Here is a 25,854-nt window from a genome sequence, read left to right on the forward strand (position 1 = left end):
AATTTTCAGGCCTTTTTCCCGCGCCGCCCTCTTCCGCGCAAAATTTTTGACCTCCTCCCCCGCCCCCCGCTCCCGCGCAAAATTTTTGGACTTGCTCCCGCTCCCCCCCGCTCCCGCAAAAAATTTTCGACCTTCCTCCCGCTCCCCCCCCGCCCCCGCGAAAAATTTCAGTCATGGTTCCCGCTCCCCCCCGCACCCGCAAAAGTTCGCGGGAATTTCGAACTCTGTCCAGTAGAGTTTTCCTAATGGATGGGACGGCTCGAGTTGCCAACCACTGAATTGAAGCGCTTCAACGGTTTCAGTTCCTGAACCAGCAATTACAACAGCCTGTCCTTCATATTGACACATTGGTGCATGTTGGTGTTCCAGTCTTGTTGGTGCGATGGCAACTGAAACGTCACCATCAAATGATTCACACTTTGTGGTAGACCCTTGGCATATAATTACTTCGTCATGGATCTCAGAAACAGTGACAATTGATCCAGAAACGCTTGTATGATCATTTATCAGCAACAAATTTGTATCGACAAAAGAGCATTCTTCAATCCTTATAATCTAAGTGAAAAAATGGAGAAACGGTTTTTCAAATACTCACCTGTCTTGAATTATAATAGCCCCCAAAAATATGACCAACTCCATTCAACAATGCAAATCCAGCACGGTCTATAAATTTGCTACTTTCTCGCGGGGGAGAGTTATAGACTCGATTTTCCTTATAAAGTTGGGAAAAACTTACTTTTAAAAACATCTTTTTTCGCCAACAATCCTTGAAATTTCCGCTTCCAGAAATGACGTAGCTTAAAATGGCAGTTTCTTGACAAAGAACAGTCGTAAATTCCTCGCAATTGAACCCACTATTGCATGGGCAACCACGATCACATTCTTCCATACAAGGGCATTTTTCTGACTCATGAGAAAAATCAGCAAAGCACTCATTGTAACAGGTTCTGCTGGCCGTGCAATTTCCAATGCAATCATTGAACGCAGTCAACACTTCCTTCACACATTGCTGATAATAAGTATTGTCGGTTTGAGGGCTTGAACAGGTGCAGATAGAATTTCCGCAACCTTCACATCCATTTTCGCATTCCGAAAAGCAGGGGCAGGAGTCGTAACAAGCTAAGATTTGTCAAAAAAAATGTAAAAAGAAAAATTACAAGTATAATCAGAGAGGCATCCTCGCTCACAACTCGTGCTCTCGCAGTTCTCCTTGCAAACAATATAGTCACTGTAACAATGACCGTCGCATATCAAAGCCAAATCCTCGTCACTGAACGTCCCTTAGAAAGAGTGTCAATTAGTCATGGCTTACGGGCATTGATCGCGGACGATTTTCGGCCGTAAAGAAGTCTCAACTAAACTTGCTTCGATTTGCAATAAAATAAAGAAGAATTCTCTCATCTCTCTGTTTTTTAAATGAGCAGCGGAAAGAAATTATGATGGGTAATTGACATCTGTTTTTTTTTATTTGCGTATCATCAATGATATTTGCTGAGCCGGCTATTTGAGAATTTGATAAAAATAAAACAAGGAAGAGTATCACCCAAGAGACACATTTATTTTTTCTCACGCAGTCAGGAAAATCTAACTTCTACATCGAGTACCAATAATCAGGGAAAATTGGTTGATCGTCATCAGAAAATGCAGCTTTCAAGGGATCGACAGAGTAACAAGCGCTTGAAAAAAATCCTTGCGAACCCCCTTATGGTTCTTTAGCGATTTCCATCGCGAAAATATTATCCAGAAGATTTTGAATGTCTTCTTCGTCCATTTGTGTATCTTCTACTGGAGCTCGTTTGTATGCATTCTAATGCATTATTATTTCTCCTTTCTTTAGCAACTTCTAACCTTCGACTCATAAAAAGGATGCGCCATTCTGGCCTCAACCCGCCAGTTTCGTTTTCCGAGTCGATATCGTCGTTTTGTCGGAACAACTCTGTGATGGTTTCCCTCGCCAAAATCTTCATCGCCATTCCAACCATATTTTTCTCCGTGTTCCCAGAGTTCCAAAACAGGAAATTCAACCCCCTTTCAAAAGTGAAGCAAAAACAAAAATGATGAAAACGACTTGATAACAGTAAGATTTTAGATATTAAAGCTTTGGCCAATCAGATTTGGAATTGACCATTATTGGAATTGACCAAATGAAACCGTCCCTGTCATTTTCAATTTCCTTCAAAAATGATGCAAAAATATAAACGTAACTTATTTTATTGAAAAATTTGACATCACTTTCCCATGAAAAGGCGACGACGAAGAGAAAAACAAAAACTTTAAAATTCATTTTTAAAAGTGCGCAGTTCCGACTCGTTCCGTTCACTTTATTGGGTTCACTTGAAAGTAATTGACAAAGACTTTGACGGGAGAATACAATTAGATCAAATTATGTCGAAGAAATATTCAAATTGAGGCAATTTTATAAAAATCTGGCAAAAGTAAGTTTTGCAATCAATCGATTTTGAAATGGAAACCTTTTTTGAATCCGATTTTTATAGCTTGAATGAAAAATTTCAAACGTGGAAAATTGTTTATTCAAAAACCCATGCGATTCTCGCCTGACCCGGAAAATATTCACCGCATAACTCTGATGGTTGAATTTTGGCATAAACAGAATTTCTTGTCCACGGATCCTTTGATTGATCTGATTCAGCAAGAGATTTAAAAAATGAAAAGGATTTGTTTTGTTTTATTTTTTCTAAAAAATGTTTCTTCGAGATCAACTGGGAATAAAAAAGAAAATTACAAAAGCTTGTGTTCAGCAGGTTCGATTTTTTAAATGATTTGTTTAGCAAAACTTTTTTTCTAGAGCCCTGTTTAAACGGCGGAAATTGCACAGAAATCGGATCTTCCTACACTTGCTCTTGCCCAGGAGACTTTTTCGGCGATAATTGCGAAAATGACCCTTGCTCTTGGACGCCCTGTATGAACAGCGGAACCTGCACTGTAGTCGGGTCAACTTACGAATGTGCCTGTACAGAAGGATATGAAGGCGACAGATGCGAGATAACCCCATGTCATATCGCTGGAGGATTGAAATCCGATGCGGAATTTGCCGATTTTGAGTATTTTGATCTTTCGGATTATGACTTATCAGGAACGAGGGCTCTTTTTTCGGTTAGAGCTTTACCTTTTTTCAAATAAAAACCCTTTAATCAGGTTATCAAGTCTACCAATACTTCTACTCCCCTGATGGAAACAAAGCGATTGCTGGACCTTGCCTCAACGGCGGAATATGCGTCAACAACCCTCCGTCTGGCTACATCTGCCTCTGCTGGGGCTTGGAAGGAATCCACTGCGAGATCACTCCCTGTACTCCAGAACCGTGCCAAAATAACGGAACTTGTTCTTTCCCAAACTCAAATTCTTACGAATGCACTTGCGCTGAAGGCTACTCTGGATTCAATTGCCAGATTGGCCCGTGCAATGACGATCCTTGTCAAAATGGCGGAGTCTGCCAAGAAATCGGGGCGGAATTTGAATGCTCTTGCGAAGGGGGATTTACTGGAGTGACTTGCGAGATCCCTCCGCTTTCCACAACGTCAGCGATTGTATCATCAACTTCATCCATAGCAACAGTAAGTTCTACGTCGACAAATGCAGCTTCGTCGACGGCGACTTTATCCACATCATCAGCAATGATATCATCGACAACAATCATTTCGTCGACAACAATAATTTCATCGACATCAACAGCATCCTCAACATCGGTTTCTGCTTCAACGACACCGGTTATATCCACATCATCGACAATTGCCTCCACAAGTATTTCGTCCACATCGACGATTTCGTCGACTTCATCCTCTGTCACTTCGACTGCAGTCTCGACAACATTGCCCGTTTTAACGACATCATCAGTCTTGTCGACATCTGAAGCTCCAGTAACCTCGACAATCGGCGCGTCGACAACGAATTCTGCCATTCAAACAACAACACCATTGCTTTCGTCCACCACAAGCTCAATACCACCTTCATCATCAACCTCATCTGCTGTTTCCCAATCCACCTCTTCCTCGCTTGCAACGACCATCTCCTCGACGCTTCCTCCCCTCGTCGACTGGATAATCTGGCGACTTGGCGATGATTTTCCAACAGAAGTCGTCAACTCCCTCCTCGGCGCTTATGGCTGTGCAAGTAGAGGTTTTCCGAATGATCCATTTGCTCATTCTCTAGGCTGGCCTGTGGATGGAATTGACAAAGTTTTGCTAAGATGGAAGAAATGTATTCGCTGCGCGATGAGCGTGGAGTTTGATGGAAGAACGGAAGTCCCGACGTATATTTGGCCTGAAAGCGAAATTTGTGGTTAGTGTAGAGATCGCTAGAAATTTTCAAGGAATTTAAAAATTTTCCAATTTTTTAGATATGACTGGACTTGAACGAGAAATCTGCGAGTGCGACAAACACGCGGCAACCGAACTTTTACAATTTCAAGACGAAAATGGAAACCTTCTCGCGACAAACTCAAATTTCGACGAGTCCCTTTGCATAAAAGGCCCGAACGAAGGAGAAGGGTTTGGAAGAGACGAGTTTTGCTGCAAAAAGAAACATGGGGCCTTCCAGATGTACAATGCTCAAAGGTTCTGCTGCGAGTTTGAAAGCCTGCATATAGCTGGATCATGTGTTTTTGATGAAGGACTGCAATATCGGCCAGAATTGTTTGTGTAAAAATTATTGACGATACATGTCGCTGTACATTAGGGAATTGCTGTATAAAATAAATATTCTTTTCTCCGTTTCTTTATTTGAGAAAAAGAGACTTTCTTTCTTTTTGTATCATTTCTCTTTTATGACAATGGCAACAATCGCAGGGTGTTCAGAGCAACAGAGGTAGCGCCACCTTTGAAGCCTCGTGTGCCCAAAAAACTGAAGTGCCACTTGAGTTAAATTCGTTACTCCTCCAAGCAAATTAATCGCATTTTACATTTTTATTGAAACATTGAAATCAAGGAAGAGAATTTCAAACAGGAAAATGGTCTCGAAAGTCGACGATTTTGAAAGAATTCCAAGAGGAAAAAGCTTAGCGGCTGTTTTATTCAGGTAAAAAATTGACAAATTTAATAATTTAATAAAGAATTTTTTAAAAAATTGTAAAAAAATTTAATTTAAAATTTTATTTTTTTTTTCTAATTTTTCGATTTTGAAAAGACGAAATTACTCTGAATCAAAATGAAGCCTTCAAAAGCGCCAAAACACGAAATTTAATCCACAATCCTGAAATCCATTCTTTGGAAAAGAACAGACGCAAATGTTTGCGCACAAGCCTCACTTGTTTGGTGCTTAGCCCAGGCGACTAACAAAGAGCATCTCAGATTGGATTTTTTCTTTTTCATTTTTCAAATGGCGAGAGATTTTCTAGAGGACTCAAAAATTTCAGAGAAATCAAATCAGACTACTAATAATTCTGGAATTGATCAGAAATTAAGGAGTGATACGAATCCGGTTATTCAACGAGCTCTCAGGTGAAAAATTAAAGAAATATTTTTGATACGAAAATTGAGACTTGAAATGAGGACGTTCTTATTTTCAATGATTCTAGAGTTCTCGCCGAAAGCAGCGCGCGAGACATAAAAGAGACGAATGAGAAAGTCATCATCTACAAACCAACATATCAGTACGTATTTAAATGAATTCCGCGGGGACAGATTTACAAACAAAAATTTAAGATACTGCGCCGATAACGAGCGACTGAAGTGGAAGCTCGATCTGGCGGAAGCGCGGCTGAGGCGAAAAGAAAGGGAATTGGTGACGTCGGATTATGAAGAAGAAAGAGGTCTGTTTGACGAGAAGCGGCTCAGGCGAAAGAACAAAAAAGTAAGGCTTTATTTTTTGATTATTCGGCACTTTTAAAAATGCCCATCAAAAACCGACATTTTCTAGTCTGAGTCATTGGCAGCTCTAGAAAGAATTGAGCGCCGATTATCCAGCGTCGAAAAAGCTCTGCCGGAGAAAAAATATATTACCCAGCTAAACACCTCTCTTGAAAAAACTCTCCCTTCAAACTTCGGAGAGCCCGTTGAGCTGGCAAAGATCAGCACGAATCCTCCCGGCCCGCGAGTCCATGAGAGCAAGATAACGATCGTTCCAAACTACCGATCCCGAAGCCGAGGCCGAGGCCGTTCAAGAAGCAGAAGTCGAACTCCGAAATCTGTTCTTGAATCTTCTGTTGAGCGACTTCGGGCGTCTTCTGAACGATCGAGTCGGATTTCTAGAGCAGGTATTCAGAAATGAAAGATACAGTAATTGACGGAAATTGATTTCAAGAGTCTGAGACAATCGCGGCGAAAAACATCGAGATCGGAAGTTTGAAAGAGCAAATTCGCACGCTACAGAATCAGATCTCCGTGAGTGCTTTTGGATTTTATGGACGGATATAAAATTTCTTTTTAAATTGGCGTTTAGCAAACACAGTCCACCCGCTCGATTGCGCTCTCATCGTCTTCCGTTTTTGTCGATGATGATGGACCGCCAATGAAAAGAAGTGAGATCAATTCGTCAAGTCAGACAAGTGTGAGTCCAAGATTGCTTATAAAATTTCAGTAAAAAGGCCAATAATTGACATGTTTTCGGGAACATTGTTTTGATTTAACGAATCAAAATAGTTTCAAATTCAGAATGAGTGGATCAAAACCTTTTTTGAATCGGTATGTTTTAGTTCTAGAATCTAGAAATTCTAGAACAGATTCTAGGGCCGACAAAATACCCTCCTCTAACCCTCCATTTCATATTTAGTTGATGAAGCATCTGGACGAATTGCAGTATGAAAACGAAAGTTTGAACAATACAGTCAGGTAAAAATGAAGAAAAAATGTTCCTCCATGATTTCAAAAACCTCTTCAGAGAGCTGCGAGATCGACTGATGCTGCATTCCCAAGCCGATGATTCGGAAAACGAAACCGAAGAGCCCGAAATCGAAAAATCCGAAAACTCCGCCGAGGAAAAAGCGAAAAGTAACCCTTCAAGCTACGCCGCACCATATTATCCGACATCGAACATTTTCCGCACTCATTGAAAAAAACGAGCTTCACAACTCCACGAAAAAAGCACGTTTTTAGTTCAATCGCCGAGATTCCAATTTCCATCTGTTTCACCGACATTTTTAATGAATTCCGATTTGATTGCGAAAACCAGCAAATCGAGAGAAATTTTGAACAAAAAGCTAGATTAGTTCAGTTTTAATCAATTTTGAATTTTTTTTGAAACAAGAAAAATTTTAGAGCGACTTGCTGGGGATCATCTTACTTTTGTTACGAAAATATAACTGTACAATTATTGTCGTCGATATTTTTAACTCAATAAATTTAATTTCTTAAGGGGGTAGAAACAGCTTTTTTCCGAAAAAGGCGATTTTTGACCGGCGCTACAGAGAAGAGAATCTTACATTTTCAAATTTTTTCTTCAGGGTTAGATAGATACATCTTAGATCTAGGAACATCTCTCTCGAAATTTGTTTTAGTCATCAAATTTTTGAGTAAGCGGGCTCAGAGGCAGCTCATCTCTCCGAAATTCTCGATTTTCGCAAATTTTTAAACACGTATATCTCGAGTCACGTAATAGTTAAACAAATTTCATTCACATTTTTGTTAAGCTCAACCCTTTTTCTAGGAACATTTATGAGGAAATTTCGTGAACGTAAATAAATCTTATACTTTCTTTTATGTAGCTGCAGTCCAAAATCGAGAAAGCTGTTTCTACCCCCTTAACTTCAGAAATGCTCTTAAAGAGCAGTCTTATTTTAAGGGGGGGGGGTCGACGAGAATTTTTTCAGGGGTGATCGTAATTTCGCTTATACACTTAGTCAGGATATGAATCTTATATTTTTGAAATCTACAAATTCTCCCGAATCTGTTGAGCCTAAAATCATTTGATAAAAATGAGATTTAGAGATCGAAATGAGCAAAATTGTAAAAAAAAAATTGACCATTTTTGGTGCATTTTCGCAAAAATGGCCCTACTTTGACGGGATTTTTGACCGATTTTTTCTGACCAAAATTTTTTCTATATTTCGCCGCCTGATTTTACAACCCTTTTCTATCCACCAGTAAAATCAGACTTTGCCTATCTTATCAGGTTTTCCCGCATTTTTGGTCTCGGAAATCCCGATTCTAGTCGACCCCTTCCTTAAGAATAAGAATTTTCTAAAGTCGCATTATGCAAAAATGCTCATTATCTGAATTTATCGTGAAAAGGCCAAGTACCAAGACCGCCCGCGGCAATTCTAGCGTCTATCCGCTGCACATACTGATTCGTCCACCATTTGTACGAATTCGACTGAGGATTATACCTATTTTAACTCAGCTGAAAATTTCGGATTCGAATCAAGAATGAAACAGCTGTACATATTTTTACTTTTACAGAGAATAAAAGCCCAACTAGAGGTCATAAAAGAGGATGAAATTTTTATCAGAAGAAGACGCGCTGGCGCTGGAATAACAACAGGAAATCGGGTTAATTTTTTTCACAAGAAATTTTCAAAAAAAAAAAATTTTTTTTCCGCAAAAAATGAAATTTGACCCCTAAAAAAGTGGATTGCAATCGCGGAGCAGAGCAAGCCTCAGCTCTAGAAACAAAATATCTCACCTTTCCCGACTTTCCAACTCCAATGTACAAACCCATGAAATGCTCGTGGACCATCACCGCCAGCCCCGGAGCCTTCATCCAAGTGATGATAAAAGACAGCATCCCCTGCGCCGGAGGAAATGGAATTTATCTCGAAGAGGGATCAGCCAAAACTAAGGCGATCTGCGGCGCGAACCCGAAAACGCTGACTTCAAAAACGCAGAAAATGAAGTTCACTGTTCAACTAAATAAGCCTGGTCCAAGGGTAATTACTTTCGTTTATTATTTGACTAAAAATGCTAAAAATATCAATGTGAAAATCTCAAAATAGATCAAAAAGCTCATTTTCTAGGGCGAAGTCGTCCAAATCGGCTTCAAACAGCAAGCTTTTCCATCTGGCTGGACAATTGCCGAGTTCAATAAAGGTAAAAAAGCAAAGCCAGCTCCTGTCAAACCCGCTCCCAAAAAACGACCTCCGCCAAAGAAAAAACCCATTTTGAAATCCGCCAAAAAGCCAAGCAAAAAGACGAAATCCCCGCCAAAGCGACTTTCTGTTACAAAACTTGGGAAACCACCGGGACATAAAGATACGATCGTTTATGGCGATGCGGACAGGTGGGAAGTGAAGGATAGAAGACATATCATCGTGATTGGTGGAGTTTGCTTTTTACTCCTCCTTGTTGGCGCGGCTTTTTACATGGGAGTCGCGATGAAGAAAGATGCAGAGGAGCAGGATCGACTCAAAGCGGAAGGAAAAGATCAGCTTCCAAAATTTCAGATAAGCGAAAAAGGTGACCGAATCGAAGAGTCCTTGTTAATAAAAAATTCAGATCTGCCAAAATCCATGGTCAAGACCGAGTCACAAACTCCCATCGTTTCAACTTCGTCACATCAGTAAAAGAAGAAAACACTTCTCGTCTTATTCAGTTTATTTGCGATGAAATGAAAATAAAGAATTCTTCTTTCTTCAGTAATGATCCAGTATCGTTGTTTTTTTTTGAGGGAATTAAAAAAGGTTGATGGAGTTTCCCCAGTTTAGATCAGAGGCGAGCTGATTTCGCCAGTTTGAAGAGGTGATTACGGGGCCGCGTTTTTGGTTTTTAAAATAGGTCGCTCTTGAAATATTTTTAAAATGAAAAATCTCTTCAAAATCGGTTAAAAAGACACTGAACCATATAGAAATGGGATTCGAGTTTACCTTGATAGCAATCCAAAAGGGCTAAATTTAGCCATCGATCCAGTAAAAAGACCTTTTTGTGAGTGATTCTCGGCGGTGACAAGATTCCCCAAAACAAAAATATACACAAAGAAGAAATTCATTTTGCCTGTGTTTTTGTAAACCTGGCACCTGGGTACTCCTGGCTTAATCTACCCCGTCGCCCTGACTTATTTAAATAGAGCTTTTGCTAAGGATTATTAATAATCGAGTGGCAGCGTCCTGTCGCGCATCGAATAAATTAACGGAAATGCGAAAGCGCTTTTCGCATGATCAGAATTGATATTCCTGTCAAGATTGGTTCAATTAACGGACTGATTGAGCGGTTCAGTTTGCACCCTTCATTAGCCAATTTTATGCAAAAGGATTGATATCAATCGAAGAAGTGATTTGAAATCTACATATAACCCTGTCAAAAAACACTTTCTCATACGTTTTTTGAAAAGTTCGTATTAAGATTTTTACTCTTTAAAGAAATCCATAAGTGCCTTTTACCACGTGACCATGTTTCGAAATCATAAATATTTAGAAAATCAAGAGCACAATTAACCAAACAAAGTGTTCCTCCTTTTTTGAAAATCAAAAATTAAGCTATGCCAAAATATGTCTGAAAAGATGAATTGATGCAGTCTCAAATTATGACTCTCAATTGTAGCATTTTCTTCTTGTTCTTCCTCATATCACTTATCAATTACCATTCATATAAGAATAAAAGATGACGTCTGAGCATCATTATCATTTAATATGTTCTATTACAAGTCTCGCCGGACTCATTGTCTCGATTCTCCTTTTCAATTTGGAATTGAGGCAATCTGGGAACATATTCTGACAATTTCAATTGTCTGTGACTATATATTTTTTACAGAATTGACAGTAAATTTTGAACTTGCAGAGAGAACCTTGAGCCCTTATTTCAATAACAGATCACAACTGACAGGCCAGGCCAGGGATCTGTTATTAACTCAATCTTTCCCCTCTTTTTTAAAAGAAAATTTACAGGCAGAAAATAAAGAAAAAAGATTGTAGTTTCAGGCAGAGTTCATCGGTCTTGGTAATTAATTACCATTCGAGTGTGTTTTGCTTGAAGACTCTGTCGAAGAGAATGTCGAATTGGAATTGAATTCGGCATTTGAAAGTCGCTTTCTTGTTTGCATTGGTGCAGGTTTCTCCCGTCGCATCTGTCGCGTCCAAAGGATCGTTGCCATAACCTGAGCTTGGGCAATTCCAGAGAAGAAGCTGCTGCCAGTGATTGTAGAGATAGACTAGTTCTCGAAGAGCATCGTAGTCTCCGATGTCTTCGGCGGATTGAGTCTGGAAATCAGCATAGAGAGATTCGTGAGCTAGTTAATATAAAATTAGAGTACTTTAACATTTCTATAATACCTCCAATGAAGTCGCTATGGATGCTTCTGCCTCTCTTTCCGCACCCCGATTTCGCCTTATTGATCGCCTTCTTCTCCATGTTATCAAAAAATCGTTCGAAAGCAGCGAGCCGTTTATCATTAATTGTCGAAAGAGTTCCAGTAGAGTGGATGTGAGTCAATCGAGCTTGGATTTCAACCATAAGCCTATCGCCAGCATCATTTTTGACGTTATTCCAGCTTGTGCATCCTTTTTCGGTCATTGTGTAGCCAGATTTACATTCACAAAGGCCGGATCCAGAATTGTATTCAGCAAACCAATCTGTACAATCTGCATTGGTAAGAGAAGCATCGTTGCACTTTTCAGAAAACTTGAATCTGAAGCAATCTCGGCTCCACCATGGTGCGCTTGTAGATCCTTTATCTTCCCGTGCACAGCTGTTTACTTTGCGATGACGCCAGCCTCCAGTGCAGCTACCCCAGCTATCGTCCCACCAAGTGAGAACATTTTCACTCGCTGGTCGGCAATCTCCAACAACTGTCATCTAAAAAAAATTTGTATTGTAAAGAAAAAAGACAATCATACGTAGAAACCGGAATCACAGGTGCAGGAATTCGACGAACTATCATAAGTCATGTTATCGCCGCATGCACATGACAAACCATCAGATGAGATTTCCACACCATGAATATCGAAACAAACGCAGCTTGTGCCGTCGTAAGAAGATTGACCAGAGCATGGACTTGTGGTTGTTGTCGCTTCCGAGGTTGTAGTGGTAGTTGTAGTCGTTGTAGTAGAAGTGGTGGTCGTTGTAGTGGTAGTCGTAGTGGTAGTTGTTGTGGTCGTTGTCGTTGTTGTCGTGGTAGTTGAAGTCGTTGTTGTAGTAGTGGTGGTCGTTGTAGTGGTAGTCGTAGCGGTGGTTGTTGTTGAGGTAGTCGTAGTTGTTGTCGTTGTCGTAGATGTGGTTGTTGTTGTCGTTGTTGTTGTCGTTGTCGTAGTCGTTGTCGAAGTCTTCAACGAGAGATTATCTTTTATTCTTTGATAAATCATTTTTTACATTATATTGCTTTTTGATGATATAATTTATTAAAAAAATGTTTGGTTTATCGAAACGGGAAAAATCAAGGAGCCCTTGTAGCAAAAGCGGACAAATGTAAATCTTTAAACTATTTTTGCAAGAGTTTTAAATGCCTTGAATTTCCATTTTGTGGAATAAATATTTTATTTCTCGATCCGCTAAGAACAGGTGGTCAAATACTTGTATCAGGTCGAAATTTCAATAAAAAGAGTTCAAGCTTATATTCAACCTGATAATCATTACTGGATAAAAGTGTTTGTAAGGAGTTTAATTGCTGGATGTTATCTATACAGAATAATTTACGAGCAACACAATTAATTTAATTTTTCCTTTTGAATTTGGTTTTAAAATAAAAAGGTAAAAATCGATTTTCACAGACTTCAAGATCAATTCTTATATTGTTCTTAAAATTCTATACTTCGTATTTTCGCAGGGCTAATAGTTTGATCCTTCGACAATGTCCAAGTGCGCTCCGATTTTTACTGATTAATCCTTTTATCCCCCTTACAGGCGCAAAAGAGCAGGTGTTTTGAAAACATTACCTGATCTTATCGATATGGGTGAAAAGAGAATTTTTCCAGCTTTCAGAAAATATATAGTTTGACATATTATTTATATCATATATAAAATCGGAAATTGAAAAATGACCTTTCTAACAGTGCAATTCTACTGAGCGCTAGTGCATAAGCGCACCCATAGAAAGTTGCGTATCTCGTGATCAAGATGAGATACTTCAGATCCGAAAAAAGATATGGAATCCGCATAAGCTAAATAAAAAGAAATGATTTGGTCGACTCTTAAGACAGACCGTTATCCGATCGTTGTTAACACCCTTAACATAACCCAGGGGGCTAAACCCCCCGGGACCCTCACCAGGGCTGCACAATTGGCAAAAAAAATTGGATTTTTCCAACCAACTGCCAATCCAATCCAACCCAAATTTTGCCAATCCAACCAAATTCCAATCCAATGCCAATTCCAATTGGAATTTGGATGTCCAATTGGCAATTGGAATCAAACTTCCAATTGGCACTAGTTTTCCAATAGGACAGCCGAATTACAATTGAATCGGATTTTATTGGTAAATTCAGTTTTTATGAGTTCACTTGGCATAAATTACAGACAAAACGGACAATTCCGGAAGTTTTTTTTTCGGGGAAAAGCGCCAAATCTCCGGAATTGTCCGAATTCTAATTGAAAATTTTTTGCTTCCAAAGTGCCTTTTTAAGGGTGTCAACCAGAAAATGGGCTTTTTTAGTGCTACTCATGGCTTTTTTGACCCTTCTCTCATTTCTTTTCTGAAAATTCTTCGTAATATTTCGCGAAAAGGTGGTCCTATATACAAAATAGACCTCTCAGTTGAATTTTTTGTCTGAAATTTCCGGAATTGTGCGTTTACAAAAATTTTACCGATTTCCCTCAAATCTCCGGAATTGCCCGTTCCGGAATTGTCCGTTTTGTCTGTATATCATATACAGTTGTGTGAGGAGTTTCCGCACCCATAAAGTGTGGGTAAAGGGTGCGGTAGCGCAGCACTCACTTTTGCTACTTCTAGAAGAAAATAGTAGAAAAAGTGCGGCCTAGGGGTGCGGGAACGCAGCACTCAAAAAGGGTGCGGAAACTCCTCACACCACTGTAATCCTTTAACCTTAGCCCGCCAGGGTACACCATCTATGGAACAGGGGTCAAAGAATTAGGTCTCTCACCGAAGTGATATTCAGTTTCAAAAAACGGAAGAAACTAGGGCTATTTATCGACAGACTAAGGGCTATTTATCAACATAGTTGGAAAAAACACACGCAAAACACGCAAGCACTCGCACGCGGGATTTACGAATACTCGCACGCGGCCCGCGTGACGCGGGTTTTGAAAATCTGCGCACACGCACGCACGCTCACTTGGATTTTGAAAAATTCGCGCACGCGCACGCGGTTTTCGGGTGTTCTTTCCAACTACAGTGACAACCCATTTTAAGGCCGACCCTTTTAAGGCCACTTTTTCGGAAAATCCCAAAAATCTGTCATCCTCGAAAAATCCATTTTAAGGCCACTTTCTTTCAATTTCTATTCAATATCTGCAAGTTGCAGTGTCAATTGAAAAAACTTATATAATTCGACTGCGGGATGTCTTGTGTTTTATCCAGAGTTGGTAAAAAATGAAACTTTTTATTTCTCTTTTTTGGTACTCTTCGGTGATTTTGTCTCGAATTTTTTTATTGATGATGATTTCTTACGGTCCTCTTAGAATTTTTACTTAGATTTTGAGTCCAAGAGTTCAAATCTATCATTATATAGGCGTGCTTAGACACGCAGACGAATTTATAGACCATTTTTCTATCGAAAAAGCTCAGTTATTGGGGTGTAGGGCGGCTACGTAACAAGTAGTCAAAATTGTAACGGCGTTACAAAAATTCAAAATCAAAATCATTGAACGAGTGTGCGCTTCGCGCTTGAATTGAAGGAAACTACTTTTTGGTATACCTTATTGCTTATTCTGTTCGAAATAAAAAGAATTGAGGGATGTAAAATAATATTTATTGCGAAAAAAATCTGAGTTTTTGTAACGGCGTTACAAATTGTAACGTAGCCGCCCGTCCCCCAGTTATTGTCTTCTTCAGGTCACTATTCTTTGACGTCTTCGCTAGAATCTCTTCATATCTTTTTTTCGCATTTGTCAAGTTGATTTTTTTAAGACGTGTTTTTCGAATATTATTTTTGAAATAATGAAAGAAAGAATCACCTTGAGTTCAATTCAAAGAACACATTTGGAAAAAGTCCGTGATTTATACTTTTTTCGAGCGAAAGAAATATGCGATAACCCTGTTACCCTCATTCATCATTTTTTATCCCAAGAAAGGAAAAAAATTGTTGTCATCCGACTCGAGACAAAAAATATTCAATTTAAGGCCACTTTTGAAACTCGCTGTCATCCGAAAATCGGCCTTAAAATGGGTTTTCACTGTATGTTTATCGATAAGCTATCCTAAGGTTACCTTTGGACTACTCTCGGTTTGGGTTAGGGTTTGGAAATAGGCTTATTTGGAGAATTACTGCATGCACCATGTATGGTGCAAATGCAATTGCTACAACGGCGCAATTGCTACAACGGCGCGGACCATCTGAAGGTGTTTTTGACCGGTAAGCAATATTTTTCCGAAAACTTCGCCGAATAACCTCCCCCTTCGAACTGGAGAGCTTGAACTGATGCTGAAACCTAAACCAGAATCCTCAACCTAACCCAAACTCAAACATAAATCAAAATACGAGCCCAAAGACGAACGTAATAGGAGGAATCTCAGCCCCGTTCCTTGATCCTTTAAATTAAAGGGGCCGATCGGCTATCGGAAATTCGGTTTCCGATGTGGAAGGAGGTGGCTCGATCCAATCATTTTGCGAATTTACCAATTGGCGACCAGTTGCCAATTAGACCCCCATTTTCCAATTGGAATTGCCATCCAATTGGACAGACCCTGATTTTCTCCCCCTTTTTCCAACCAATTTACCAATCCAATCCAATTGGAATTGGAAACCAATTGGATTCCAATCCAATTGTGCAGCCCTGCCTTAACCAGAGGGCTTTGCCCCCCTTACCCCCGTTGAAAGTTTAAAGTTCCTAACCCTTGCTTCTTGCCCAGATTCAAGAGATATTGGATGGCTCGAATCATAGGCTTGAATGATAACTCCTCTCTTCGAAGGAAACATCGTTAACCGATCCCGAGTTTCTAAGAAATATCTTCATATCATCTTTTTCGTCAAGTTCTTTTTGATGCTGATATTGCTGCATCTTTTCGCGTGTTCGTTGATTGAAATTATGCATTGCAAAATTTATCTTTATTCCTTACATAGACTTTCTGAAAATAAAAAGCCTAAAAATAACACCGAATCACCGACCGAGACCTTTTGAAACCCATTTAAAATCCGACAGACCATTTGCAAAAAAATGTGTGAGAGAAAAAATAATAGAAAAATAAAGACTCTTGAACATGTGATGTTTACACCTTTCGTATCGCTCTAAATTGTGAAAAGAAAAAGCAATTTTTACCGTTGTAGTCGTAGTCGTTGTAGTTGAAGTTGTTGTTGTGGTTGTTGTTGTCGTGGTCTTAAAATTGGGTTATCGCATTGAAAGACAAAGAAAACTATATCGTTGTTGATAAAATTGCTTTTAACAAATACCATTGTCGTAGTCGTAGTTGTAGTCGTTGTCGTAGTCGTTGTCGTAGTCGTTGTAGTTGTAGTTGTTGTTGTGGTTGTTCTTGTCGTGGTCTTAAAATTGTGTTATCACATTTAAAGACAAAGAAAACTTTGTCGTCGTTAATAAAATTGCTTTTAACAAATACCGTTGTCGTAGTCGTAGTTGTTGTTGTTGTCGTAGTGGTTGTTGTAGTGATTGTTGTTGTAGTTGTTGTTGTGGTTGTTGTTGTCGTGGTCTTAAAATTGTGTTATCGCATTGAAAGACAAAGAAAACTATGTCGTTGTTAATAAAATTGCTTTTAACAAATACCGTTGTCGTAGTCGTAGTTGTAGTTGTTGTCGTAGTCGTTGTTGTTGTTGTAGTTGTTGTTGTCGTTGTGGTTGTGCTTGTCGTCGTTGTCTGAATATTTGATAGATCGATTGATTGATATTTTTAGTGTTTTTCTGCTTTCTAGCGCCAACATGAGGCTGATATTTCTAGTTCGGTTATAATATTCTATTTTAGTGCGTTCTTAGCTTTCGATAGACCTCTTATATGTCTTATTTCGCTGACATTGAAAAATCGAAAAAATTCGGTTTTCGCGTAATTTCAATATACAAATTACAATTAACATGCATTTTTGAAATTTTTGAAGGCTTAAATTTTGAGACAAGATGTTCGTTAAGGGGTCATATGTACATCATAATGATCCTCAGAATACGAGTAATCTAAAAATATCAAATAAAGACTCTTATCAAGTACAAAAAAACAAGGGGGATCCCTTAATCGTCGAAAAAAAATAAGTTTTCCGAGATTTTTTGGTAAAGAGATGCTCTCACTCCGACCCTTATTTTTGAAAAATATTTCAAAAAATTTTTTTGTCTTCGCCGGTGGAATCTTTCAACCCTTCTTTGTACAACGGATAATTCGAATTTTGTAAACGGTATACCGAATCAGGTTTTCCCGCCTTAATTGTTAAGAAAAGCCCCGATATTGACGACCTCCCCCTTAAGACTTACCGTTGTTGTAGTTGTCGTGGTTGTAGTTGACGTGGTTGTAGTTGTCGTTGTAGATGTGGTGGTTGTTGTGGTTGTAGTGGTCGTCGTTGTTGTGGTTGTAGTTGTGGTCGTTGATGTCGTAGTCGTTGTGGTGGTTGTGGTGGTCGTCGTTGTTGTAGTGGTGGTCGTTGTTGTCGTTGTAGTGGTGGTCGTTGTTGTTGTAGTCGTGGTTGTTGTTGCGGAAGTTGTTGTCGTCGTTGTCGTAGTTGTAGTCGTTGTCGTGGTTGTGGTGGTGGTTGTTGTAGTAGTGGTGGTGGTTGTAGTGGTGGTGGTTGTAGTGGTTGTCGTTGTTGTTGTCGTTGTAGTTGTTGTTGTTGTTGTAGTTGTTGTTGTCGTAGTCGTCGTTGTGGTCGTCGTCGTGGTTGTAGTCGTTGTAGTAGTTGTTGTAGTAGTGGTTGTCGTTGATGTCGTTGTTGTCGTTGTTGTGGTCTTAAAGTTACTATGAGAATCAACATGCAAAAATTGTAGTCCAAACTTCCGTAAATTATAGTTTCATATCCGAGTGGGTCTGGATTTTCCGCGGAAATATTATTCTAGCTCTACGCTTTGAGAAGAGCAAACTTTGAGCCAAAGTCGAGAGAATTGAAGAGCAAAAATATTTTTGAAAAAACTTTTTAGGGCCATATCTAAGGATTTTTATATTTTTTCAAATAGATATAAATAGTCAATTTGGTCAAGAATTCTTTTTTTTATTCCCGTTTACTCAAATTGAATATGCGACAAAATCTATCAGAGTGTCTTTATTTTTCTGCAATCACTTTGAGCGAGTCTAGAAAGGAAAAATAGAGAAAGCGCGGGCAAAGGGGCCACCAAAGCTGCAATCGCAAAGGGGCAAACAACTGCGCAACCCACTGTATCATAAAAAATCTTTGAGTCACGAAAAATGAACTCAAAAACCTCTTGAAGAGACGAAGCTAGGTTTTGAGCAAAAAGCCATAGTATTTATCCTTTTAATGTTCATGACTTGGCTAAGAAATAAGTGAAGACGATTAAAATGATGGTCTTAAAGGTCTTTTACCTTTCCTTTCAAAATTATCATTCTTAGCGTATCCGCAAAAAACACTTCAAGAGGTTCTTAGAGCTAATAATATATATTAACTGAAATATATTTTATAATAAGCATTATAAAAGGACATTTAATATATCATATTAAAGCATATTTTTCAAGAGAAGCTATGTGATGTGGAAATAAATTTCTTATAACTGGGAAAGACATTATCTTTTTCGGCGAGAAAATACTTGGCCCCGTCGATAACACCTTAGGATGTGCATGCAATTATTCTCAACCTTATGAAAGTACCTTACTCTACAAATTCGTAGACTAACTTTTTAAATTTAAATTTTATAGATTTTAACACGGAACTTGGAAATGAGCGCTCCCTCGAAAAACGACATAAGCAAGAGCGCAGCGTGAGAAAAAGGCGGCCGCGGAGTGAGAGCGCTCATTTCAAAGCTCCGTCTAAAATCTATAAAATTTAAATTTAAAAAATTAGTCTACGAATTTGTAGAGTAGACGGAGCTCTACAAAATGGTTCTTATTTGGGAAAAATCGGACGAAAATTGTGGGAGGAGATAGACTTTGAGCAAATCATCCCATTTTTTCATATTTCTACGCTTACGATTCTTTTCAGAATTGTCTTAATGAAAGTGAAGGCCTTTATGATCTTAACACAAAAAGAATTATGAAAAATACTCAGATTTGACGGACCTCTGAAAAATATGTCACGGCGGGGCGCTGAACGGGCAGCTGCGCCGCGCCGATTTCATGTTTAACCCTTAACCTAAGTTGCTAGCACGTGTTGTTTTTGAGATATGAGCTCTTGAAATCTTGTCGAAAATAATTTTTTGTTTTAATTTTCATCATCAACCTAAAATATTGACGAGGAAATAATAGATATTTATAAAAGAAAATATTTAAAATTCCAATTTTTGAAGCCGATTTTCGTCAAAATTTATTATATCAATAGAAAAATTTTTTGACTAAAACTTTCACCTTGTAATCTTATCTACCTAAAATGGTAAAGGATACTTAAAGAGTAACGAAATTCATATTTATCGCGGGTTCTTAAACTTAATTATTACAAATTTTTCTTGGAAACTCAGAGTAGCCATAAGCTATGAAAATTTTTAAGAAACTAAGATGAAAGAGCATAAATAGACTATATAAAATAGTTTAGTAAGTATACAAAAAATAACGATGATCGAAAAAAATAAGCCAGCTGAAGAGTGAGAATGATAAAGAGCGAGAAGCGCGCGCAGAGCTCGGTCGGTTGGGTCCCTTAACCCGTTAACTGGGCGTGCGATATTTTACGTTAACAGACGCGTGGAGATCTTATCTCCACGGACGTTTTGACGATTTCTGTAGAGTATGGCCAATCTTAGTAAATTCTAAGAAAACAGGGTGATTCAGAAGCGTCTGCTCTTGCATCTGACCATTGTTTTTTTGTTTCTCTTGGTCGTCTTATGACTGAAAATTGGGTTCAAAGTAACGTCAGTTTCGGCGCTGACAACCATTGAAAAGGGAAAAAAAGAGAAAAGGCGAGCGTGTTGCATTACTCTTTCCCTTTTTTTCGCTGAATGAAGTTTTTCTTTTGCTTCTCTTGAGAAGAATTTCACGCAGAATATTTTGAAAATTATACTAGCGGATAGAGAATCGATTAAATTTTTCAAAAATGCAAAAATTTTCAAAAAAATTGAGTCTGGTCCATGTTAGAGCGCTTCATAGGCGCCGTGGAGATTAGATCTCCACGCGACTGTTAACGGGTTAACTACAGAGAAGAATAAAAATTTTTTGCTGCAAGCCTTGCCTCACTTTTCTATTCAAACCAGGGCTATCGGTTTCTAGTTGATTCAAATAATCCGCAATATTTTCTCCGCGTAACACGCAAGTTTTCATGCTTTACAATTTTTAACCGAAGGGACCCGGAATTAAATGCCTTTTAACGAGCTCCTTACTCTTCTAGAAGCATTTTATACAAGTGCTGCGTCTTCGCACCTTTTATAAGTTAACAAAAGTGCTAAAAATTTTCAAAGAACTAGAAATGATTGAGTGAAAATTTCTTTTCAATGGACAATGAATCATTCGTATTTTACCGTAGTTGTCGTTGTTGTCGTAGTTGTTGTTGTCGTAGTAGTGGTTGTAGTGGTAGTTGTGGTTGAAGTTGTTGTCGTTGTTGTTGTCGTCGTTGTGGTTGTTGTCGTAGTTGTTGTTGTTGTAGTGGTGGAGGTTGTTGTGGTTGTTGTTGTCGTCGTCGTCGTGGTCGTTGTCTTAAAATCATCATGATAAATATTCAATACTTTTATTCGAGTGTTTTAGATAAGACTCGTTTATATTTTGATTGACAAGGGACAAAATAAATCCAAAGTATCGTGAAAGTGTAAAATTTCTTGGATCATTTTAATTTTCTTCCCATCGGATTCAGCGTATTTGAAAACCCCGGAAAAAATGGTACTTTTTCTCTTCCGCTGTGAAAACGCGATAAGCGCGGCATTTCAAAGGCCGAAAGTATCCAACTTTGTTCCAATTGATTTACAGAGAACTAATACTGACAATAAAAATCTAATTTATCAGACTTTTAGATAAGGGTCTGAACTACTTAGCAAACTTTTAAAAACTAAAAATATTAATCCTAACCCAGTCATTCAGTCATTCAAAATGTCCCCATTTTACAAAAGCGCGCGCGGCTCTTCCTTCCTCCCTCTCACCTGTAAAAATGACCCTATATTACTGAAAATTTGGCCACAGACTAAATTTTTTGTTCCTTATTCAATCGTAAAAAAATTATCCTCAGAAAATAAGGTATTGCTCTGTTTTTTGGCGAGAGAAGACCTCAAGTTCAAACCTACATAAGTACTCAAAATAATATGTTTATCCGTCTGTAACTTGATTCATCGAAAAGCGCATTCTTTACTCGATTAAAATAATCTTTAAAAATCTCATGGAAGCATTTCTTTATTTGATTATCGAAGGAAAAATGCTTGCCTCCTAGTGCGCCTGACCTACTTCACGAGCACATGATTCCCGCTGAGATATTTGCAAGTGCACTAACGACCAGCGCGATTGTGCTTCCAGATATAATTCTGAGCAAATACCAATGAAAGCATTTTTGTAGAGTAAAGAGCGGTCTTTTCGATGAATCTAGTACCAGACGGATAAACATATTATTTTGAGTACTTATGTAGGTTTAAACTTGAGAGTCTTCTCTCGCCAAAAAAAAGAGCAATACCTTGTTTTCTGAGGATAATTTTTTAACGATTGAATAAGGAACAAAAAGTTTAGTCTGTGGCTAAATTTTCAGTAATATGGGGTCATTTTTACAGGTGAGAGGGAGGAAGGAAGAGCCGCGCGCTTTTGTAAAAATTTGGACATTTTGAATGACTGAATGACTGGATTAGGATTAATATTTTTAGATTTTAAAAATTTGCTAAGTAGTTCAGACCCTTATCTAAAAGTCTATTAAATAAGATTTACATTGTCAGTATTAGTTCTCTGTAAATCAATTGGAACAAAGTTGGATACTTTTGGCCTTTGAAATGCCGCGCTTATCGCGTTTTCACACCAAAAGAAAAAGTACCATTTTTTCAGGGGTTTTCAAATACGCTGAATCCGATGAGAAGAAAATTAAAATGATCCAATAATTTTACACTTTCACGTTAATTTGAATTTATTTTCTTGAAGATTATGCAAACCAAACCCTTTTTACCCGTTACCAAGCGAATGGCGTAAATAAGCCTTTCTCTCCAACAATTATGCCGTATTTCGAGTCTCCGAGCATGTCTTAGCATCGAAACTGCTACGCTCTTGGCAACGGAGGAAAAATTTTATCTTATATGATTTTATGATTCTTGTTTTATTAGCAAAAAATTAATACCGAGTTTTTCAGACTCTAAACCCGAGAAGCGCTGCCACTTAGGCTTTCCAGAGCTTTGATTGGCTGACCAGCAAATTTGATTTTCAAAAGTCGACATATACGTCTGACAACTTTTGATTTTCTCGGGGCAAACGCTTGAAATTCTCGGTATCAAACATGGAAAATTAAAATATATTTCTTTAAAAACTTTCATTTTTTATAAATTTTTTATTTTATTACCGTTGTTGTCGTCGTCGTCGTTGTTGTTGTTGTTGTTGTTGTCGTAGACGTCGTTGTCGTAGTTGTCTAAAATTTTTCTTAAAAACTTGGTCGTATATAGAGTACAAGGATTTCATGTTAAAAGTGCGATGCGAGCGAACTTGAGCCATCAAGTAACGTTTTTGTTCGCGTACTCAGCAGAAAAAAATTTCTTTCTTGACAAGCTCGCTGACTGAAAAATATCAAAGGGTCTTTTCTTATGGTCTGTGCTTTTTCTAGCTTTTTGAATGAAAAAATCGGTCTATTCTTCACACATTTTTATTTTTGCAAATGGTCTGGTTGGTCGGTCTCGGATATCCCCCGGGTTTATTAGATACCAGGTCGGTCTCTCACTGATAGGAAAAGGTTTTTCATGAGCTCATAATGACAATTTTTATCCTGCTGTCATTTCATTTGATTCCCATGATATGCAGGGCGGGTCTTCCTCTCGGAAAACCATTGTCATAGATGTGATCTGAAAAATTAAAAGAAGCAAAATTGTAAGCAATCACCGTCGTGGTTGTAGTTGTTGTCGTGCTTGTAGTTGTGGTTGTCTAAAAATAATTGTATGCATGTGATTTATTAAATTATAATGAACGAGAATTCTATTTGCACCAATTCTATCAACTCTGCTCTCATACCGTAGTAGTTGTTGAAGTTGTCGTTGTTGTCGTAGTTGTGGTTGATGTAGTAGACGTGGTCGTCGTTGTTGTAGTAGACGTGGTCGTCGTTGTTGTAGTAGTCGTAGTCGTCGTTGTTGTAGTAGACGTGGTCGTCGTTGTTGTGGTAGTCGTGGTCGTCGTTGTTGTAGTAGACGTGGTCGTCGTTGTTGTAGTAGACGTGGTCGTCGTTGTTGTAGTAGACGTGGTCGTCGTTGTTGTAGTAGACGTGGTCGTCGTTGTTGTAGTAGTCGTAGTCGTCGTTGTTGTAGTAGACGTGGTCGTCGTTGTTGTAGTAGACGTGGTCGTCGTTGTTGTAGTAGTCGTGGTCGTCGTTGTTGTAGTAGACGTGGTCGTCGTTGTTGTAGTAGACGTGGTCGTCGTTGTTGTAGTAGTCGTAGTCGTCGTTGTTGTTGTAGACGTGGTCGTCGTTGTTGTAGTAGTCGTGGTCGTCGTTGTTGTAGTAGTCGTGGTCGTCGTTGTTGTAGTAGTCGTGGTCGTCGTTGTTGTAGTAGACGTGGTCGTCGTTGTTGTAGTAGACGTGGTCGTCGTTGTTGTAGTAGTCGTGGTCGTCGTTGTTGTAGTAGACGTGGTCGTCGTTGTTGTAGTAGTCGTAGTCGTCGTTGTTGTAGTGGTCGTGGTCGTCGTTGTTGTTGTGGTTGTTGTGGTTACTTCCGCACAGCCACTTCCATTATCGACATATCCATCTGGACAAACACAAAGACTTGTGTCAGTATCATCAAGAATAGCGCCGCTTGTGCACGTGCATTCTCCATTGTTCTCTGTTGCACCTGGTCCTGAGCATGCAATACAAGGCGCCACTGCGACGGTCGCACTATTCGTGTTGTCAAAATATCCAGGAGCGCAGACACAATCGTACGATCCATCAGTGTTCTCACAAGTTTGAGAAGTGAGACATGTGTTGAGACTTGAGTCTGAGCATTCATCGAGATCTTCGCAAGTGAGACCACCATCAGCCATGGCAACTTTATCGTCGACATCAACAGAATCCCAGTAGCCAGTGTCGCACTGACAGTAAGCAGTAGGAAGACCACTGTTATCTTCTGTCACGCAAGTTTGGTTACCACCACAGGTATCCTCCAGGCAGGGAAAGGAGGGGTTGCAGACTTTGTCTGTTGCAGTGTTGGCGAAAGTGGTGTCTGAGCTTTCAGTGTAACTACCTCCCGATTCATCGTAGAGTTCGTAGTTATTGCTGCAAACGCACATGGCTTCTGATTCAGAAATAGCCGCACATTCAGAATTCGCGATTGAAGAGCAGTCATATGAGTTGCAAGGGTCGATTCGCTGACAACCAACTCCGTTTTGACCGATGATGCCAGTTGAATTTGTGCTCTCGTAGTTGTCAACGCAGACGCAGCTAGCTTCTGTCTCACCAAGTCCAGGGAGCTGACAGTAGGAGTAGAGGGGGCATTCGCCGTAGGTTTGCTCCAAAACATCACAAGCTATAAGAAAATGTTACAATTTTGCTACTTGATGATCAATCTTCAACTTACGAGTTTGGACTTCGCAAACAGTTGTGAAAGACCCTCCGTTGACTTCAACCGCTGTATCGTAGGTGACGGCAACGTAGTCAAGATTAGAAGCACATGCGCATTTTCCAGACAGTTGACATAACGCCATGTATGGATAGCAATCTGTGTTAGCAGTACAGTCGAGGTCCAAGACACTCTGAGCTGTCACCAGCGGCACACTCGTCAGCGCGAGCAGCGCCTAAAATATTTTTATAATCCAATTCATTTTATCGCGATTCACACCGAATTAAACTATTCTATCATTATTTGATGTGCGAGTTTTATTTTAACAATCATGAGAAAACATACTAATGATAATCATAAAATGGAGCGCGGAAATCAGACTCAATCCACAGATTTTGATCGAACGATATATTTTATCCTATGATTCAAAGTCTGTAGGACTTTTAAAAAGACCAAGAGTAGAGCCAAAATTGATAAATATGCAGATAAGTTAATGTTATAGCCGAATCAATAAACTTATAAAAATGTATTTATGACCGGGTCATTAATAAGTCCGCAGGTCATAATTTCTTCATACATGTTTTCGTCTTTGGCTTTAAAATAACCAAGATGAAGTTGATCTATTGACTTGTTTCGATTCTCTATTCTTTTAGAGAGAATCGTGTCATAAATTGACTTCAATTATATTTGATCCTGAATTTCGTCAAAGGATAAAACTTCTATGTTTTTGGATCAAGCATAGATTATACCCTTGACAACAAAGGTGAATTTAACATTTTTCAGGGGGATAAAAATCACTTGAATCAAGGCCGGACATTTTCGAAGTCAAGTTATTCCATAGATATCGACTTTGAAATCAAGGAAGAGTCATTTTCGAGAAAAAATAAAAAGATATGTTGTACTAGTTGTTAACCTGTATATATCTTATCATTTTGTGAATCCTTCTTCTGTTTTATTTAAAAAAAAATTGGCACCGTCTCTGGAATGTATCTTGTTGCCTCTCTGAGTTCTAGGACTGAAACAAAGCAGCCAACTTTCAGAGAGAAAAAAAGATGACAGGAGCAAAAAAGCAGCAAGAGCCGGAACAATGGACTGAGCGTAACTTGCTTTACACTATCTATTTTACTTTTTTTCTTGAGGCGCCACCTTGCACC

The 25,854-nt window shown here is 38.9% G+C and overlaps 3 protein-coding genes across 7 annotated transcripts; 2 read left to right on the plus strand and 1 right to left on the minus strand.

Annotated features, from left to right (window-relative positions):
• The first annotated feature begins 4,888 nt into the window (after window positions 1-4,888).
• Window positions 4,889-7,683, plus strand: LOC145704069 (uncharacterized). 3 transcript variants are annotated; one of them, XM_081781510.1, is made up of 9 exons: window positions 4,889-5,034; window positions 5,421-5,456; window positions 5,534-5,608; window positions 5,661-5,808; window positions 5,875-6,211; window positions 6,259-6,338; window positions 6,397-6,504; window positions 6,727-6,785; window positions 6,835-7,194. In XM_081781510.1, the coding sequence occupies exons 1-9, from the start codon at window positions 4,967-4,969 to the stop codon at window positions 7,004-7,006; spliced, it is 1,083 nt and encodes a 360-aa protein (XP_081637636.1). In that variant the 5' UTR covers window positions 4,889-4,966; the 3' UTR covers window positions 7,007-7,194. The 3 variants fall into 3 exon arrangements, with proteins under 3 accessions (XP_081637636.1, XP_081637644.1, XP_081637631.1); XM_081781518.1 differs by lacking the exon at window positions 4,889-5,034 and adding an exon at window positions 7,212-7,683 and having other exon boundaries at window positions 5,316-5,456; window positions 6,835-6,944; XM_081781505.1 differs by lacking the exon at window positions 4,889-5,034 and having other exon boundaries at window positions 5,316-5,456.
• Window positions 7,684-8,495: 812 nt separating this feature from the next.
• Window positions 8,496-9,515, plus strand: LOC145707284 (uncharacterized). The gene is made up of 3 exons (XM_081784789.1): window positions 8,496-8,818; window positions 8,906-9,344; window positions 9,384-9,515. Exons 1-3 carry the CDS (start codon window positions 8,597-8,599, stop codon window positions 9,449-9,451), a joined length of 729 nt encoding a protein of 242 aa, XP_081640915.1. The 5' UTR covers window positions 8,496-8,596; the 3' UTR covers window positions 9,452-9,515.
• A 1,086-nt stretch (window positions 9,516-10,601) lies between these two features.
• LOC145695921 (uncharacterized) lies at window positions 10,602-25,789 on the minus strand. 3 transcript variants are annotated; one of them, XM_081772971.1, is made up of 14 exons: window positions 25,614-25,789; window positions 24,719-24,935; window positions 23,187-24,667; window positions 23,058-23,099; window positions 22,528-22,593; window positions 20,531-20,704; window positions 17,399-17,866; window positions 16,710-16,799; window positions 16,546-16,635; window positions 16,382-16,471; window positions 16,251-16,307; window positions 11,717-12,142; window positions 11,153-11,675; window positions 10,602-11,109 (listed from the first exon to the last, which is right to left on the minus strand). In XM_081772971.1, the coding sequence occupies exons 1-14, from the start codon at window positions 25,629-25,631 to the stop codon at window positions 10,829-10,831; spliced, it is 4,023 nt and encodes a 1,340-aa protein (XP_081629097.1). In that variant the 5' UTR covers window positions 25,632-25,789; the 3' UTR covers window positions 10,602-10,828. The 3 variants fall into 3 exon arrangements, with proteins under 3 accessions (XP_081629097.1, XP_081629098.1, XP_081629099.1); XM_081772972.1 differs by lacking the exon at window positions 16,382-16,471; XM_081772973.1 differs by lacking the exons at window positions 16,382-16,471; window positions 16,546-16,635.
• Between the last annotated feature and the right edge of the window lie 65 nt (window positions 25,790-25,854).

This window comes from Oikopleura dioica, chromosome 1 (assembly GCF_907165135.1).
Source record: "Oikopleura dioica chromosome 1, OKI2018_I68_1.0, whole genome shotgun sequence".
Classification (NCBI taxonomy): Eukaryota; Metazoa; Chordata; class Appendicularia; order Copelata; family Oikopleuridae; genus Oikopleura; species Oikopleura dioica.

What these genes read in the sequence shown, in the direction of transcription:
- LOC145704069 (XM_081781505.1), top strand. Translation starts at nt 5,335, where the DNA reads ATGGCGAGAGATTTTCTAGAGGACTCAAAAATTTCAGAGAAATCAAAT. An exon ending in GTTATTCAACGAGCTCTCAG is followed by an intron (nt 5,457 to 5,533) that starts GTGAAAAATTAA and finishes CAATGATTCTAG; the next exon opens with AGTTCTCGCCGAAAGCAGCG. An exon ending in CGCTACAGAATCAGATCTCC is followed by an intron (nt 6,339 to 6,396) that starts GTGAGTGCTTTT and finishes ATTGGCGTTTAG; the next exon opens with CAAACACAGTCCACCCGCTC.
- LOC145707284 (XM_081784789.1), top strand. Translation starts at nt 8,597, where the DNA reads ATGTACAAACCCATGAAATGCTCGTGGACCATCACCGCCAGCCCCGGA. An exon ending in TAAATAAGCCTGGTCCAAGG is followed by an intron (nt 8,819 to 8,905) that starts GTAATTACTTTC and finishes CTCATTTTCTAG; the next exon opens with GGCGAAGTCGTCCAAATCGG. An exon ending in ATTTCAGATAAGCGAAAAAG is followed by an intron (nt 9,345 to 9,383) that starts GTGACCGAATCG and finishes TAAAAAATTCAG; the next exon opens with ATCTGCCAAAATCCATGGTC.
- LOC145695921 (XM_081772971.1), bottom strand. An exon ending in CCACGACAACTACAACAACG is followed by an intron (nt 16,800 to 17,398) that starts GTAAGTCTTAAG and finishes TCAAATATTCAG; the next exon opens with ACAACGACGACAAGCACAAC. An exon ending in CAACGACTACGACTACAACG is followed by an intron (nt 12,143 to 16,250) that starts GTAAAAATTGCT and finishes CTCTCGTTGAAG; the next exon opens with ACTTCGACAACGACTACGAC.